The following is a 19,345-nucleotide window of genomic DNA, read 5'->3' as shown; positions in this document are numbered from 1 at the left end:
AATATAGTATGTTTATGTATTTTTCATGGATTTTTCATCTAGTACTATGTTACTATATATTCTCTATATGACTGTATATGATAATGAATGTATAGTGGATTTATTTTTATTACAAAAAACTTTTCGACTTTCATTTAGCAATAGGAAAATTTTGACAAAAAATATTTTCTAATAAAGATATGACTCTGAAAATTCTGAATGAGGATGAAAAAATAACGCTTATATTGGCATGTTGTTAATATTCATATACGTACAAAATTAGATGCCAAAAAGTTAATTTCCAACTCCCTATAATATAGGAGTATATTTTTTGGTAGTTTTGTTGTTTTTTTTCGCTCTTTTTTTTCTCTTTTTTTTCTGAACGTTCGATTTGGCAAGTCAACACCTAAGATTGATTAATTCATTAAGATCCACAAATTATGTGGTCGAAAATTTATTCATACAATTCATGATAGTATAGAATAATGTCTTCACAAACAAACGTGTCAAATACTTGTACGATTCAATTTTTGTTTATTTTTAATTTTTTTAATGATATTCATTTCTTTTATAAATTTACCTTTTAATTTAACTCATTTTCCCTCATTGAGTTAAATTAACAGGTGGATTTGAAATAAAATCGATTGTTATACATAATGAGTGAGTGAGTTTCTAGTTACCACATATTTTATCGTTTATTAATATTAGGGATATAATCGAATAATTATATAGAAGGGGAGCCTTGGAGTAACTGGTAAAGTTGCTGTCATGTGACCAGGAGGTCACGGGTTCAAGCCTTGGAAACAGCCTCTGGCAGAAATGCAAGGTAAGACTGCGTACAATAGACCCTTGTGGTCAGGCCCTTCCCCGGACCCCGCGCATAGCGGGAGCTTTAGTGCACCGGGCTGCCCTTTTAATCGAATAATTATATAATGGTGAAAATAATTATAAACGGATAATCACACGGAAAAAAACATGTGTAACATGTTAATTGTTGTGCTTGTTGCCATCTGTTAGAAAGAAAAAGAAGAAAATTGGTTGGAAATGCAATTAATGTTGTATTAATTATCCAAAATGTAGTGTCTGAAATTGAAAAAAATATTTTTCGAAAAATATTTTTCAATCTAAAATGATTGATTTTCCACAAAGGGATAGATATATGAATTTCACCGGATAAATATATTCTCACTCACTAAAAGGAGGAAGTATATGATTATATTTTTTTCTAAATTTGCTGCAAAAAGAATGATATTTATTTAATTTAAAATAATATATTTTTAGTTTAATCATAATGATATAATTTTATAATTACACAAATATTATGATAGCATATGTAAGCCCCCCAAATTCCAATTTAAAAGTCTTCTTTTTCTCTCTTGAAATTTGCATTCGGTCAAATACATTTACATAAAATAAAATGTATGGTCACAACTCGCATATGGATTTAATTTTTTTTTAAGAGCCAAACATGTAACTTTTTTTGTTGCTTTTTAAGTAGCGATGAGATTTGAATTAATTAGAACTTTATATGTGCTAATATTAATTGTGATTATTTCATCTAAAAAGTTTTTTAAAATTTTTTTTAACTACATTATATTATTTTCAAACAATATCCACTAATAGTTCCATACTTTGAGTGAATCCCTACCACAGAATGATTTGATGGTTTAGTTTTTGTCATTCAATAAATTCCACACAACTACTTTAGATCATTTAATGGCTAGCAACAAAAGATCTAATTTCTATATGAAGATTAAATTGCATGTTCTAATATTGATGCACATGAGTCATGACCCATTCTTGAAGGCTACATTTACTCACAAGATTTTCATATGAGTGTACAAGATCTTTGGGATATGCATGGTTGTGTTCAAGAGTTAAATATATAAGTAAATACAATTGATAAATATTACTTACTGCTTATTTAGATGAGTTGATCACACGCTTAAATATGATAAAGATCATGAATTCAAATCTCTAAGGTAGAAGTCAGGTTTGCATACACTCTATCCTCTCCAGACTCTACTTTGTAAAACTACACTGGGTATGTTGTTGTTGTATCCGCGAAGGGTGAGTCGCGACATAAAATAATTAAGTAAATAAAAGTGTGTTAGATTTATTTAAAAATCTTTTGCATGAGATGATCACATACTTCAACAAAATTACAATAACTACGCCTCATTCCTAAGTAAGTTTGGATAGGCTATATGGATTCTCGCTGACATCCGTGTCGCTTCAGATAAACTTATTTGAAACAAATACAATCTGTATTATGAGGATTCATCATTAATTGACAAGTTTCACGTGTAATGTCAACCTACCATAACCCTGCTCTTTTATCCGAACTTGAGACTGACAATGTGAGTAAGCTCACACATGCAGAGCTTATTTCAGAATAAACAAAAAAAGAAGTACTAGAAAAGGTAAACTTTTTAAACTCCAAGTACCTCATAATGCTAAAATATACTTGGGATATATGCTAAATTTCCTTTAACAAGGTAAATATATATAGTAAGAGTTCATGTGCAAGTTACTACCAATAATTTTTTCTTTTAGACAATTTCTCACCCAACAAAAAAGGAGGGGGGGGGGGGGGATGGAATTACAATAATCCTGGGGGAGTTGCTACTACCATTGAAAGTGGACCATGTAGAATATAAAATTTCAATGTATTAAAAATGTGGCTAAAAAAGCAATTGAGTTGTCCCATGGCCATCGCTATAAAAGGGTAATGGAATCATTGAATCTATACCATGGCCTTTGTATCACCAATCTTCTTCTAGCTCCCAATTTTTTTTAAAAAATACACCTTTCCATATTAATCTTCTTTTTATTTCTCATTTCTCATTGGGTCCAATTTTGTGGCTAAAAAATAAAATTTGAATATTTGCAAAAATGTCACTTCCTGCGACACAAAATGATGCAAAAGCTCTCCCTGATGCTTGGGATTACAAAGGGAGGCCATCTCTTAGGTCCTCCTCTGGTGGTTGGGCAAGTGGTGCAATGATTTTAGGTATGACTTTGCTTTTTCTTTTTCTCTCTCTTCTTTTTTTCGAACAGTCTTATCTGTAAGCATAACATTACTGGTCGAGCTAGTCCAATAACCCTACTAAGAAGAATCGAACTTGATAAACATTAGCTTTTTTCCTTTTGAGATGGTACTTGGACTAGGTACTGCTAGCGAGTACCTACCTACCTCGCAGGACATTGACTCGCCTATATGAAATCATCATGTAAATGGTGGGATTATTCGGGGTAGTCTCGTGTGTAAACACGATATTTTTGGATCATACTCGTCCAACCCGACTAAGAATAATCGAACCTGATGGGTGTCTCTTTTTTTCTTTTGGAGGGCACTCTAAGTAGGTACATATTACCTCGTAGAACCTTGACCTTCCTACTCGTGTCTTATATGAATACACAAGAGATAGTGCTTCTATATATAATGACAAATCCAATGTCTAAATTTTTCAATTGATCTGAATACACAATGTCTAAATTTTGAATCCGTCATTGCTTCATTCTTGGATCTTTTGCCTTTATTAATTCATTTTATTTTCATTAATGTTCTTGATTTTTGAATAATATAGGTGTTGAAGCTGTGGAGAGGCTAACCACACTAGGTATTGCTGTAAACTTGGTGACTTATTTGACTGGAACTATGCATTTAGGCAATGCTACTGCAGCCAACAATGTCACCAATTTTCTTGGAACTTCTTTCATGCTTACTTTGCTTGGTGGATTCATTGCTGACACTTTCCTTGGAAGGTTCGTTTTTATTAACTCGTTATAGCAGGTTACTTATCATTTATTAAATAGTCACGACTACTCAAAAAACAGAATCTTGATGGACATTGTTGATGGAATCAATTGGAAATCTATTGGAATGTTCGTCAAAATTCCAGTTTAATTATAATTACCTTTTAAGAGATCTGATTTTGACGCGTAGAATTATTTAAATTTTTATTTATTTATTTTTATTACTGCAGGTATCTTACGATTGGAATATTTGCAACAGTTCAAGCAATAGTAAGTGTCCAAAAAAATAATTGAGTGTTATTATCACTTTGGACTTAATATAGTCATCAAAAAAGACTTTTTCTTTGGTCATCAAATCAACAATTTTAATTCTTCTTATTATGTGGAAGAACAAAATTTGATGTATGTGATTTTTTAAGCAATTTGTGATGAGGAAGCTCGAAATTGATTTAAGTTCATTCAAGAAAAAAGTCATATTATACTTGTTGTGAAGAGGAAATTGGAGAAAGTGAAAATTAGAAAATTTTAAATGACAATTTGGTTTAATTAATTTGTTGTGAAGAGGAAAATCGAACATGGATGAAAAAGATTAATGATGATTGGACAAATTATAGAGGAAAGAGGAGGGAAGAGGAAGAACACTTCTTTAAACTATCGGTGCATATAAATTAAACTCGAAACGAATTAATAATAAGTTAAAAGATTTAACTTATATATATATATTAACAACTGTATTTTTTTAAAACACTATCAATATATTTTAACTTGTTTTAGTAGATTACCTATAGAGATAGATGGATGGTATTAAATCACCAAAATCTCAACAAAAATAGTATTGTATCAATTAACTCATAATTTCAAAAATATAAAGGGTTCTAGGGTTAAAAAAACACTCAAACACTGAATTCATAATCTTGCATTCGTCAGATTTGAAATGATTACATGTACTTCTTTTTCTCGAGTCGAGAGTCAAGAACAACCTTTCCACCTCACACATGACAGTTAGGGATAAGACTTGCGTACATCTCATCCTCTCCAAACCCCACTTATGTGAATATTGAATATATTATTGTTGATTTACTTATACGTTTTATATACTATCTAACTTGATAATATAAATTATTTTTTGTACTGTCAGTATACGTGATTAAATTCTAATCGAAATTATGATTTGTTATGATGAATAGGGTGTCACAATCTTGACCATTTCCACCATAATCCCAAGTTTGCGACCACCAAAATGTGAACAAGGCAGCTCATCATGCATCCCGGCTAACGGCAAACAACTCATGGTCTTATACATCGCCCTATACATGACCGCCCTCGGAACGGGCGGTCTAAAATCGAGTGTTTCGGGATTCGGGACCGACCAATTCGATGATACGAACGAAAAAGAAAAAGGACAAATGATAAAATTCTTCGATTGGTTTTTTTTCTTCATAAATGTTGGTTCACTAGGTGCAGTCACAATACTTGTTTACGTGCAAGATAATTTGGGAAGGGAATGGGGTTATGGAATTTGTGCATGTGCAATTGTGATTGCACTTGTGTTATTTTTATTTGGTACAAGAAAATATAGGTTTAAGAAACTTGTTGGAAGTCCATTAACACAAATTGCATCAGTATTTGTGGCAGCTTGGAAAAATAGGCATTTGGAATTGCCTTCAGATTCTTCACTTCTTTATGAAATTGATGACAATGTTTTTGGTGAAGGTCACAAAAAAAGAAAGCAAAAATTGCCTCATAGCAAGGAATTCAAGTAAGTTCCTAAATTTCCCTACTCTTCAACTATATACCACTACTGAAAAAGCGTCACTTTTCGATTACCATTCAAAAACAAGAAATTACCAACATGTGAAATTTTGTAGCTAAATAGTAAAAAGTCACATGTTAAATCACATTTAGCTACTGATTAGCAGCGGATTATAAGAAAATTCAATTCGCTAGGAGTTTTTAGCGACGATTTAACAAGAGATTACCGATAAATTTTGTAGCTAATTTCATGTTTTCTTGCAACACATTTTTTTTAATATTTTGCGTGTATTAACTTTGACGGTGTAAATATAGTTTATGCGCTCAATGTATATGATTTATTACTAACTACTCTTAATATGTGAAACTATTTATTAAGAAATTAAAATAAGAGAGTAAATCCACTATAATAAGTTTGATTATATTGATAGTATAAAAATTATTTGACATTGTATAGTGTAATCAACAATCATAGTTTTTTTTTTCCAGTTTTTTTTCTTACTTCTACCTCTTCGTTGGATTTTTTATTTTTTTGTTCTTTTTATAAAAACTAGATACCTTTTTGAATCATGAAATATTTTGGTTGAAGGAAATTCATTGATACAATTTCAAGGAGATTAATATAAACCACAAATGAGAAGTTTTTTTTATGGAAATATTGACTTAGTCACTTGCATTATTTTGCAAAATATTATAAAGTAAGTGTATATAAGTAGGTACTGGTTATTTTTAAAATATATATATATTATATAATAATAAGTTGGTGCCAAGCTTTGAACTTATCCCCAGACCCCAATATATATAGTTGGCCAATCTTTGATAGCTACCATTAAACAATTAATCAACATTCATCAATTAAAGCCTGAAAATTATTTCTATTTTGACATGGAAAGCCTATAAAATATTGTGAGATACTTTGATATTTGACTTACTATTCCCACTCTTAACTTTATTTCTCTTTTAGTTTTTAATGACTTATTATGTTTTAAGTTACACCATAAATATATTTTAGCATATTTTTTCCTGATTATTTTAGATTACAAATCAATGTTATTAATGGAGTTACTTGCACTTACTTGACCTAATTGTGTAAATATATGTTATACGGTCAGTGCTTAGAACTTATATGGACTTTATGCAACGTGAATTCAGATTAGTCAAGTTTCAATATGAGTATACGCACACCGAATTGAAAACGAAGAAAGAAATGTACACCATATAGTTAACCTGAATAATTGTCCACTCAAGTGCATAAATCTAAAATAGTTGTTAGATGTATATTATATGTATAATGTGTATAATCATGTATAATTAATATATAATCTATATATATCGTCATGAAAAAGAACCGAGTATCCCTATTTTTTGACCTTGCTTTTGTTTTTATTTTGTAGATTCTTGGACAAGGCAGCCATTAAGCAAGATGGTCTTGAAAGTAATGTAGTGAACAAGTGGAAATTGTCAACATTAACAGATGTTGAAGAAGTAAAATTGTTATTCAGAATGTTGCCAATTTGGGCCACAACAATTATGTTTTGGACTTCCTATGCCCAATCGACAACATTATGTGTGGCACAAGCAACCACTATGGACCGTCGCATAGGTAAATCGTTCCAAATCCCGCCCGCCTCTCTCACCGCGTTCTTTGTCGGAAGCATCCTCTTGACCGTAATTTTCTACGATCGAGCCATCGTTCCGATTTGTCGACTCGTCGCTAACAAAAGCCATGGGCTCACCCCATTGCAAAGAATTTTCATAGGGTTAATCCTTTCGATTTTAGCCATGATTGCATCTGCCTTAACTGAGGTTAAAAGATTAAAGGTTGCCCACTTAAATGGGCTAACAAATGATCCAAATGCCACAGTTCCATTAAGTGTATTTTGGCTAATTCCACAATTCTTGCTAATTGGGTCAGGTGAAGCCTTTACATACATTGGCCAATTGGATTTTTTCTTAAGAGAATGTCCAAAAGGGATGAAAACTATGAGTACTGGCCTATTTTTGAGTACCCTTGCATTAGGGTTTTTCTTTAGTTCAATTTTGGTTACGATTGTACATATGGTCACTGGCACAACACATCCATGGATAGCTGATAATTTGAACCAAGGGAAGCTACATGATTTTTATTGGCTATTGGCAATATTGTGTGTATTGAACTTGATGATTTTCTTGTATACGTCGAGAACGTACATATACAAGGAAAAGAGGCTTGCAGAAATGGGAATCGAATTGGAAGACTCTGGACCAGTTTGCCACTAAAATAGTGTCACTATTAGAAAAATGTGAATTTCAACGACCTTTTCGTCTAAAGATCGTCGGAAAACATTTTTTTCCTAGTGGATCCATAAAAATAAAAATAAAAACACTTTCTTCCTCTCTTTTTTTTCCCTCCTTTTTTGGACTTTATTAACTTTTGGTTTCTTTGATTGAGCTTGAACAACTCTTTTTTTGGGAGAGTTATGTAATATAACAACCTTGTTTTATATGTACAAAAAATGGGAAAGAGCTTAGGTAATGAAAAATTATAGAGCTCTTTTCCAATGTTTTCTTTTCTTCTTACTGTATCACTCTAATAATGTAATGCAATGCAATGCAGCGCAATATAAAGATTTCATGATTTGTGAAATCTTTTTTTATCTTGTTTTATCTTTGACTCATTTTTTGTTTCCTCTTAAATCTAATTGGCTCCATGTGTCACGCAATTTTTGTCGTTCGATCATCTATTCAACATAATACAGAAAATCAAGTTGATACAATGTATATAATTGACATCTTTCTAAGGTATATAAACACTAAATTAAAGTTTAGATGACATGAATCTGAATATTTTGAATTTTGAATATTTGATAATTGCAGTACATAGACAAGTCCTTATGGGCCAAATGTAATAAAGAAAGTTTTTGTTTTCTCATTAAGGGTGTGTTTGCTATGAAGGAAAATGTTTTCTTAAAAAACAAGTTAATTTCTAACTTATTTTCTCATGTTTGGTTGGTAAGTGATAAATATTTTCTGAAAAATATTTTCTATTGTTTGGTTAGTAAATGAAAATATTTATTAGAAAATATCTTTTATTTTTAGCTAGAGACTAAAAAATATTTTTAGAAATATTGTTTCTGACATGAAAATCAACCCTAATAATTGACTCAAAATCCGATCCCGATATTTTGATTTGGGACCCAACTCGACTTTCAACTCAAGATTTGACTTCCAAATTTAGATTCGATACTGACTTTCGAACCGAAATACGACCGCACCAGACTCCAGACCTAACTATCAAATAATTTATTTTTTAAAAAAAATATTTTTTTTATTTTTTTGGGAGTGGGGTGGGGGAGATGGTTGGGGGTGGCACGGGGTTCGGGGTCGGAGAAAAAATAAAATTTTCAAAATTTGAAATATTTTTTAAAAACAAAATTTTAATTTTGTTTTGTTGTGTGCTTGTGGGGGTGGGGGGACTGGTGGGGTGGGTGGGGTAGGGGTGGGGTGGAGTAAAAAAAATAAAATTTTCAAAAATAATTTTTTTAATTTTTTTGGTGCGTAGAGAGGGGGGGATTGGTGGGGTGGGGGACTGGTAGTGGTGTCTGGGTAGGGGGTGAGATGGGGTAAAAAATTAAATTTTTAAAATTTAAAATATTTTTTTAAAATAAATTTTTAATTTTTTTGTGTGGCAGGGGGTGAGGTGGGGGATGGGTAGGGGGGAGGAGGGAGGTCGTGGCAGGAGTGGGGTAAAAGAAAATATTGTAATTTTGAGATTAGAGTAGAATTTTGAAAAATATTTTCATTAATATTTTTAAAAAATCATTTTTCTCAAATTTTAAAAAAATAAATTAATTTAAAAAATATTTTTTAAAATATTTAAGTCAATTAAAAAATATTTTCCTTGTACTTAACACACTCTAAATGATTTTTCATTTTCTGCCACATCTTCATTTGATTGATTTGAAAACATCCAGCTAGTTGCAGTTGTCAAAGAATAAATCAGGAAGATCTTGACATTTTTCTCAAAGGTTTCTTTCAAAGTCTTATAATTTTAGTTATAATAATGTTAATATTGAAAATTAGAATTTTGAGAGTAACAACAATCATTCTTTAGTAAGGGCATTTCTAAGGGGTGCTATATTTTACACCAAATATATTATTTGGTGCACAATACATTAATGGCTTCTCCAAGGAGGTGCTAATATAGTGCAAAAATTAGTGCATGGTGCAACACTATTTATTGCACTAAATTAGTATTTATATGTAACGACCCATTAGGTCGTTTTGAGAACTAGAACTTTTTATTTCATAAAGGACTCACCCCATAAATTTTTAATGGGTACTTTGGACTAATTGATAACTAAGGTTATTTAATTGAGGGGTAACTTTAGATATTTAATTTAATTGGTGGGTTAAATTTATAATTTAATTAATACTCTGTACCACTTATTCCATATTTATTAAAATAAGTTATTAGGGTTATAACTTTTAAATACCTAATTAATAAGAAAGAAAAAGAAAAAGAAAAAGAACCTTACCTGCGGCGGAAGAGGGCAAACGGAGAGGAACACCATGTAAGAATACCTTTATTCTTTCATTAAGTACTTAGCATTAAATGATAGTAGGTATATGTGGTTTAAAGAGTTGTAATATATTATAATATATAGATTAGATAGGAAGAATTGACTTGGAAGGTGATAGTGTGTGCAGGTGGTGATTTTAGGATATATATATATAAGCATAAACAGTTATTATACGTTGGTGTGTAAATAATTGGTTTTCAAATTGGTTGAAAATTGTGTCTTTTCAACCTATGGGAGGAGACTAACTTTTAGTATTCATTATTGATAGTGATGTCAATGAGTGGCATTTGATTTGGTAGTAATTGAAAATTATATACGTAATAGATTTACAATAGGTTCATGTTTGTATGTTATTTTCGTAGTTGCAGTTTCTAGATATGTTTTGAGTTTCGGTTATGGGAATCTCTTGTGCTTATTATATTATATTTTAAGTTTTGAGATATGTAATTAAATATTAGGAGTAGTGCTTATATGAAATCCATTAAAGTTATATTATTTAGAGGAATTACCTCTTAACCCTAGGCTTGAGTTTTAGGGAATTCATAATAAAATTGAGTGAGTTGTTGGGTTTAGGTTAAACATATATATATATATATATATATATATATATATATAGTATGGATATCCACGAATTCGTCTACTTATGAATATTGTATATTTGATAGATTGGAAAAGTCCTGAGGCATTGAAGAAAGGAAAAGCATTGGTCAATTAGCTTGCTTGATTTTGGTTCTTCGATTGAAATAGGTTATGGTTTTTTATTCTATATCATAGATAGACTTTTAATAGTGATTTATATTCATTGAGTAATATGTGTGAAGTTTACTATGCATTTAATTGTTGTGGTTTGGATGGTTGATATGTTGTTGTGATTGGTCTAAAATCCTGAGGCCATGAAATCCATAATCTTGAACTTGTCCTATCAAAAATAGTGTCTTGAATAAAGAAAGCTTGATGAAATATTGTTAATGAAGTGAAATATAATCACAAGGAATGATAAATTAATTATATTTGGATCGGGTGTCACATTCCGACACGGTATATTTGGATCGGATGTCACGTTCCGACACGGTATATTTGGATTGGGTGTCACGTTCCGACACGGTATATTTGGATCGGGTGTCACGTTCCGGCACGGTAATATTAAAGGAAAATAAATTAAAATTACTTAATACTACCCAATCTCCAAAAACTCATATTTCAAAAGAGTGTGATGTGGAGGCTTGAGTCCTTATGTGTGATCTTGATATTGTTGACTGGTTATGTAACTGTTCATTGGTTGCCACCTGTTAAGTGTTGTTGTTGATTTTCCACTATTATTTTATGTATATTAATTTCTATTTTGAGTCGGCCGATGATACATACTCAGTACATGTTGTCCTGTACTGACCCCTACTTGTATCTTTTCTTATTTTATTTTGTGGAGTGCAGCGAGTGTTCCACAGACTTCGACTCGACCTCAGCTCTAATCCGTCTCAAGTTCATTGGATTTAAGGGCGAGCTATCCTTCTAGCTCGTGATTGATTATCTTAGTAATGACATGATGTCCTTAGTGTTCAGACACGAACTATGTCACTTATTTTATTTTAGTGTTTGACATTCTAGACTTAGTATTTAGAATTATATGTCCTTGATGTGATGACTTTCAGATTTTGGGGAACGTTATGTAGTAAACTCTTGTGGATTGTTATTTCTTACTCTATAAGTTTGAGCTTCCGCATTATTATTATACGTTATAAGTTGGGGTTCATATTGTTGGTTCTCCCACCTAGGAGGTTAAGTGTGGGTGCCACTCATGGCCCATTTTGGATTGTGACATTATATTATTTTAATATTATTTTATTTATTCAACACTTTTAATTATTTTAATTATTTAATATTAAAAAAATAATTTTACATTTAAATTCTAATATACTTATTCATCTACACTATTACTATTTAGTAATATATTTTTTATTATATAACACTTTAAATTTAACATATTATAAATTTTAATTTTTTTCATTTAGATTCCTAATATACCTAATAAAATTTTATGTGATATCTTATAATATTAATTTTACATCTGAATTTTGAAGAATTTTAAATAATGTATAATTATGAACAATAATATAATATGTTAAATTAAAAGTATTATATAATAAAAAATATATTACTAAATATTATTTTTTTTCATTTAGATTCCTAATATACCTAATAAAATTTTATGTGATATCTTAAAATATTAATTTTACATCTGAATTTTGAAGAATTTTAAATAATGTATAATTATGAATAATAATATAACAACGTTCAATATATTAAAGTTTAAAATACATCAAACAATATAATAATTTTTAAAATTATAACAATAATTTAGAACTCTGGTAGGCCGGTTCCAGATCCGTCAATATTATTAAAATATTGAGTGAATGTACCAGAGGATTGTTGTGGTTGTGACGGTTGAAATTGTCCAATTCTTTTATCCATTATTTATTTTTGTTCTTGTCGAATAAATTCACGAATATTTGAATCACCAATAGAATCTAAATTCGAAGTAAAATTTTTATTTTCTTCTTTAAATTCTTTTAGTTTCAAAGTTCTATCTTTAAATGGGAATGTAAAAAAATAAAAAATGAAAGAATTTGTTTTATGAAATTAAAAAATAAAATTTAAGAAAAAAAATAATATAATATAGAAGAAAGAATAATATAAAAGGAATATTCTTTTTGGGTGCAAAATATATTGGGTTGAAGTTAGTTTGCACCATTTTAGTGCAATAAAATGGTGCAATAAATGGTGCAAAAAATAGTGTATAGGATTGGAAATGGTCTAAGTAAACTAAAAATCTTTTTTTTAATGTATATAGTTATCAACGAAGCTGGACTAGACAAGTGAGGCTTATTCAAGCACCTCCAGCATCGATTGTTAAGTTGAAGGTTCGAGTTACGCTGAAGGATAAGTGAGAATGTTATTAATTCTCCTGCATGTGGAGGTGGAGGAAGAAAAAAAGAGGTTGGACTAGGTACGATCAATGAATCTATATTTATGCATGAAACGTTGTTGGTAAACTGTTCGAGCACAATGTAGTAGTAGTGGTTTAGATTTGAAACATCCTTAGAAAGTATACATGTTTAAAGAGCAGAGTTTTTAGAATCAAGTAAACAGTAAACATAATAAATGATAAGCTTCCGCTCTATTAAAGAAATTTGCAAACACGTCTTTTTGGTTCAACCATTGTATAGGACAGTCCGATGCACTAAATAAATAATCAAATTATTTTTCATCTAGAAATATCCAAAAAATTGTCTAATCCTCCTTATATTGTTCTAACTATATAGAATCGATAATCAATTATATATATATTCTCACTTTAATTTTGTTGGTTAAAAGGAAACAATAGAAAAGTGCCTTGCTATACAATATATAAATTTTATTGTAAAAAATTATTCTCACTTTAGTTTTATTGGTTAACCACCAATGTGATTTGATGTACAGTACACTGATGTGGGAGTTGATAGGGCCTCTTGAACCAAGAGGACAGAAGGAAAATAGCCACTAAAACAGTAGGGTATCTAAGAAATAAGATTTTTTTTGGAAAATAAGCTTCAAATTGCTATTTCAATTTATAAGACACTTTCTATTTAAGTTTGCTAAAAATAAACGATACATTGGAAATGAATGACACATTCCTAGAGATCAAAAACTAACACAAGGGAGACCTTTTTGGCACGCTCTTTCTTCGATGCGTGTTTGAACCATCAGATATTGATGAACAAGTCGACACACTAAGAAATGTATGCTTGGCTTTCATAGAGTCACGAGTGATCTTAGTCTTAAAATTAATTGAGCCACAAGAAGTTCTTATGGGGTAAGATGTATTTTGATCGTCAATAAGTTCCACTGAACTTTCACATTTGTTTATCAACTTTTCATACTTTATAATCGAGCTAATTATAGAGTGGCTTACCATGTAATGTACCTGTGACACATGAAAATAACGAAATGTTTGGTAAGTTAAGCATAAAATATTGATTTAAAAGATTTATATATAATATTAACAAATTATAATTTGAATATTTAGATAAAATTTATTGATAATTTTATAATTTTAATTCATGTTAATTAGATAGAAAATTCAAACCTTGCATGAGATGGAGCAAAAGATGTTTGGGCATTGAAGGCTTTTGTGACATAGATTACAAGTGTAATTAAGTGAGCCCTTGATTAATTGTCTTTTAATTGGCCTTTGATTCAAGAACACCACTTTAGCACTGTTTGTTGTATATGACTGCATAAAATTAAACCAAAGAAATTAATTAAAATATACCATCAAAGACTTATATTAAGTTTGTCATAATATATAAGTGAAGTTGATGCATTTTTATTTGAAATGAAATTCAAACAAAAAATGTTTTAATTTATATTATTTTTATCTAAATTTCACTCTTCAAACATATATGATTGAAGTATTTTAGTCATATTGTACATAAACTATCAAACATAAATGATATTTGAAGTCAAGAAAAAATGACTAAACTTCAATTATATGTGGCAAAAGTTACGACCAAAAAATAGCTAAGTCAAATAAAAATAATTAATTTTTTGTTACATCAAAGTAGAAGTAAAATTTATGTATATTCTATTGTTATCAAATGTTACTTATGAAATTACGTATACTGAGGATGTTATAATACAAGAAAAAATAGTTAAATTTCAATCATATGTGTCTAAAATTATATAATAAAAAATGATGAAACTTAAATCGTATATGATAGAAGTTCAAATAAACATCACTTATGTAAAACAAAATAGCATATATAGCTAAAGTTCAAGCGAAAATAATTAAATTTAAGTCATATTGCATTTCACTAGACTACTCTATTGATATTTGAAATTAGAAGGCACACACAAATCCTCTGATAAAGCGAATAACCATTCAATTGATCAATTGTCTTATATTACTAAATTTTAAAACGTTCACTGAATCCTTCACCATATTTTGATCATAGATATGTGATGTTGCTAAAATCTAGTATTTGTTAATTTCCTTTAGTAACATATATATATATAACAAGGTAGTAAATTAGAAAATCCAATTTGATCATTATGAATTAACTTACTTGAACAAAGGAGCAATCAAGGAGTTTGTCAACATCTTTCAAGCGTATTACATCTTGATAAACATACCTTCTTAACTACAAAACCAAGAAAATGCATGCACAAAGTCAATGAAATATTTTAAGTATTGCACAAATAATGTTAGGCATTTTTTTTTTCAATTTCTTCTATGTTTAGTTAGTCAAAATATTTATTTTTAAAAAAAAATAATCTAGAAATATAAATATATTTTAAAAAATGAAGAATATAATTACCTAATATTAAAAAAAAAAAAATCATAAGTGATATTTCAAATTTAGTCTCCTTCTCACTCACCCCACGCTCCCAATCCCTACTTTCCATCCATCCCACACCTTTTGTCACCCTCGAAAACCCATGAATGGTAGAGTCGGAACTTTGATAAACGACAAATGATTTATGAATTTTTCTTTCTCAATTTTGTTAAAATACTATTCAAAATTGAATATATACTCATTATAAGTAACATTTAATCTCTATATACCACATAATTTTTTGATGAAAAATGTGCACCAGATCACCTTTTGCCTAATGTGACTCCACTCATGCCCCATACCCTATTCCCATATCACTATCAAACTTTCACCCCCATCTTATTCCACATCACATATAGTATTTTATTAAATTGTATATAATTGCTTTTAAAATAATATTCTCTTGCCTGATAATCAAATACTACAAAACATATAAAAAAAAGTCACTTAATAAAAAGAATTTCTTTCGTATCGAACACACACGTAGTACAGATGCTTACTTAGTAAACAATACATAGATTTGGTTGAAACTTTAAATAAATAAAAAAAACTCATATTTAAGTTGAAAAAATAGTACATTTACACATTAAAATTATTTGAACATGCATTTCATTTAAAAGTTAGGAATTTGAAAGTAGAAAAAAAAAGGGTTTCCATCTTAATAAAATCAATATAATATATAACGGAAAAATATTTTGAAAAATAATAATTCTATATTCAACAATTAACTAACCTGCAAAAGTTTATGATTTTGGTGAGAAGGCAAACAGTGGATGCATAAACTAAGGCAACAATCCAAACAAAATGCATTTTCTTCATTCTTTTTCTCAAATTCATGAACCAAACATGAATTAAAGAATTTTCCACTCAAAAGCACTTCAAGCCATTTTGGAATAATTGAATTTGAACCATTTCCCACCTTCAAAAAAGAATCATTAATAAATCAGAAAAATATATTTATAAATCACAATTAAATAAAACTATTTTAAACTAATAAATTAGTTTCGTCTTTAATCAAAAATCTTGAGTTCGGATCTGAATATGTAAATGTGTTTGCTAGAGAGTATTTTATCCTTATTCAACGCGAATTAAATTAATCCAACCTCAAAACAGAGACCAAATACCGAATTAAAAAGAAAAAAGAAATAAAACTATTTTTAAAATTCACCATTTCTACTAAAATGTTGCTCTATATTATTTGTGTACTTGAGGTTCTTTCATTTTTGCCATGAAGATCACGATAAAGAAATGGCCTTTATATAGAAGCAATAGAGGGCGGACTACAAAAGAAAAATAAATAAATTTAATCAACTTGACATTTATAGCAAATCTATAATCTAAATAGAAAGATTTAAAGATCGAGCATTAGCTAGGAGAAAAAAATAGTAGATAATCGAGTGTCCTAGTACGTACTTCTACGTGGAAGAGTGTAACGATCCATTAGGTCGTTTTGAGAACTAGAACTTTTTATTTTATAAAAGATTTATTTCGTAAATTTTAATAGGTATTTGGATTATTCGATAACTATAATTATTTAGTTGAGAGTAAATTTAAATAACTAATTTAATTAGAAGGCTAAGTTGATAATTTATTTAACAATCTATATCAATTATTAAAGAAAAAGGATATGATTTATTACTTTGATACATAATTATATTTCAATTAGAAAAGTAAAGAGAAGAGGAAGGTGCGGAGCAAACAAGAAATCAAACGCAAAAATTGGAAAAAAAAAATATGGAGGAAGAAAGAAAAGAAAGGAAAAAAGAAAAATAAAGGAGAAGAGAAAATTAGGAATTTTTATTTCAAAGCGTTAAGGTAATTATTCTCATCCTTTCTATTAAGTTTTTATGTGATTATGAATATATTTTTAGGGTATATTGGTGGAGAAATAACGCTGAAATAAGAAAATATGACCCTAGGATTCTTTACATAAAATCTTGATTTGGGGGTCGAATAACGATCCGTTTTAGCTGAAATTTGACATGTGAGTTTATTTTATCATGAGTGAACATAATCGGAAAGAAAATTTCAGATTTGACTTCAATGACTCGGAATGACTTTTTGACCCAATTTTTTATCCGAAAATAAATATAGCTATATGGATGTCATTGGATTCGTATTCTTATGAAAATTATTTATTTAAAAAGATTTTGATCGTTCGAAAGCGTTACGAAAGGCTCAAGTTTTAAAGTGATTATTTAATTTAATTGAGGTTTAATCCTAGTTTTGAAATTCAGAAAATATGAGAGTTGACATGTTATGTGGCATCAAGATTAGGAACGTATTTATAGAATTGGATGAGTTATTGGGTCTAGGTTAAACATATATATAATATTGGTGTTTACGGATTAGTTTACTTATAAATATTATATATTTGATAGATTGGAATTGGTCTGAGACATTGAAGAAAGAAAAGACATTGGTGGATTAACTTGTTTTACTTCGGTTCTTCGGTTGAGGTAGATTATGGTTTTATTCTATATCATAGATAGACTCTTAATAGTGATTGATATTCATTGAGTAATATGTGAAGTTTACTACACATTTAATTGTTGTGGTTTGGATGGTTGATATGTTGTTGTGATTGGTCTAAAATTTCGAGGTCATGAAATTCATAATCTTGAATTTGCCCTATCAAAAAATGGTGTCTTGAATATAGAAGGCTTGATGAAATATTATTAATGAAGTGGAATGTAATAATAAAGAATGATAAAGTAATTATAGCTGGATCGGGAATCACGTTCCGACATGATATATTTGGATCGGGTGTCATGTTTTGATACGGTATATTTGGATCGAGTGTCACGTTCTGACACGGTATATTTGGATCGGGTGTCACGTTTCGACACGATATATTTGGATCGGGTGTCACGTTCCGACACGGTATTATTGGATCGGGTGTCACATTCCGGCACGGTAATATTAAACGAAAACAAACTAAAATGACTTAATACTACCCAATCTCCAATAACTTATTTTCCAAAAGAGTGTGATACGGAGACTTGAGTCCTCATCTATGATCTTAATATTGTGTATTGATTATGAAGTTGTTCATTGTGTTGTCGCTTGATCTTGTTGGTTACTACCTGTTAAGTGCTACGATTGATTTCTTGCCATTACGTATTGCATATTGATTCCTATTTTGAGTTGGCCGATGATACCTATTTAGTACATGTTGTCCTGTACTGACCCATACTTGTATCTTTTCTTGTTTTACTTGTGGAGTACAACGAGTGTTCCACCGACTTCGACTCGACCTCAGCTTTAATCAGTCTCCGGTTCATAAGATTTTAGTGTGAGCTATCCTTCTAGCTGGCGATGGAATCTCTTGTCATGACATGGTGTCTTTAGTTTTCGGACACGTTATATTATTTATTTATTTGGTGTTTGATAATTCGAGATTTAGTTTTAGAATTTAGATGTCCTTCATGTGATGACTTTCAGGTTTTGGAAAAACGTATTTATTTAAGCTTTCACGTTATTGTTATATTTATTAGTCGGAGTTTGTATCATTGATTTTCTCATCTAGAAGATTAAGTGTGGGTGTCACTCATGGCCCAGTTTGAATCGTGACAAAGAGGCAAGGGGTTAGTCTCCTCATCCTCATCTTCTCCTTATTAATTAGTCTTATCTAGTATTTACATAATATCTTATTCTTCGGCTTTTATAACTACATGTTGCTTTGTGATCATTATTTTCCTTTTTATATATCTTATTTTATTTTTATAGTTAAGGATCTATCATAAATATTTTTTTTACTTTACATAAATAAGAATAAGTTTTGAATATACTCTACTCTTTTTTGACTCTATTGATGAAAAGCTCAAATTTATCCATTAATATATTTAAAAAAAATATATAGATTCAATGATGTGACGCTCTACAACTAAGGCACTCATTACACTTATTCAGACACTATTT

At 29.7% G+C, this 19,345-nt stretch overlaps 2 protein-coding genes across 2 annotated transcripts; one reads left to right on the top strand and one right to left on the bottom strand.

Annotated features, from left to right (window-relative positions):
• Positions 1–2,732: 2,732 nt before the first annotated feature.
• On the top strand, positions 2,733–8,035 carry LOC129890323 (protein NRT1/ PTR FAMILY 6.3-like). The gene is made up of 5 exons (XM_055965890.1): positions 2,733–2,992; positions 3,570–3,747; positions 3,969–4,008; positions 4,926–5,497; positions 6,885–8,035. Exons 1-5 carry the CDS (start codon positions 2,875–2,877, stop codon positions 7,747–7,749), a joined length of 1,773 nt encoding a protein of 590 aa, XP_055821865.1. The 5' UTR covers positions 2,733–2,874; the 3' UTR covers positions 7,750–8,035.
• Positions 8,036–14,169: 6,134 nt separating this feature from the next.
• On the bottom strand, positions 14,170–16,645 carry LOC129889717 (protein RGF1 INDUCIBLE TRANSCRIPTION FACTOR 1-like). Its single transcript, XM_055965124.1, has 4 exons — positions 16,631–16,645; positions 16,158–16,343; positions 15,155–15,229; positions 14,170–14,322 (listed from the first exon to the last, which is right to left on the bottom strand). Exons 1-4 carry the CDS (start codon positions 16,643–16,645, stop codon positions 14,170–14,172), a joined length of 429 nt encoding a protein of 142 aa, XP_055821099.1.
• Between the last annotated feature and the right edge of the window lie 2,700 nt (positions 16,646–19,345).

This window comes from Solanum dulcamara, chromosome 5 (genome assembly GCF_947179165.1).
Source record: "Solanum dulcamara chromosome 5, daSolDulc1.2, whole genome shotgun sequence".
Lineage (NCBI taxonomy): Eukaryota > Viridiplantae > Streptophyta > Magnoliopsida > Solanales > Solanaceae > Solanum > Solanum dulcamara.
Note: the sequence above shows the minus strand (reverse complement) of the source record. Positions and strands in the feature narration are given on the sequence as shown.

Excerpts from the sequence above, each read along its gene's own strand:
- LOC129890323 (XM_055965890.1), top strand. The coding sequence starts at position 2,875 with ATGTCACTTCCTGCGACACAAAATGATGCAAAAGCTCTCCCTGATGCT. Across the intron at positions 3,748-3,968 it reads GCTGACACTTTCCTTGGAAG|GTATCTTACGATTGGAATAT; the intron begins GTTCGTTTTTAT and ends TTATTACTGCAG. Across the intron at positions 4,009-4,925 it reads TTGCAACAGTTCAAGCAATA|GGTGTCACAATCTTGACCAT; the intron begins GTAAGTGTCCAA and ends TATGATGAATAG.
- LOC129889717 (XM_055965124.1), bottom strand. Across the intron at positions 15,230-16,157 it reads AAAATCATAAACTTTTGCAG|TTAAGAAGGTATGTTTATCA; the intron begins GTTAGTTAATTG and ends TTGGTTTTGTAG. Across the intron at positions 14,323-15,154 it reads TTGATTGCTCCTTTGTTCAA|TCATATACAACAAACAGTGC; the intron begins GTAAGTTAATTC and ends AATTTTATGCAG.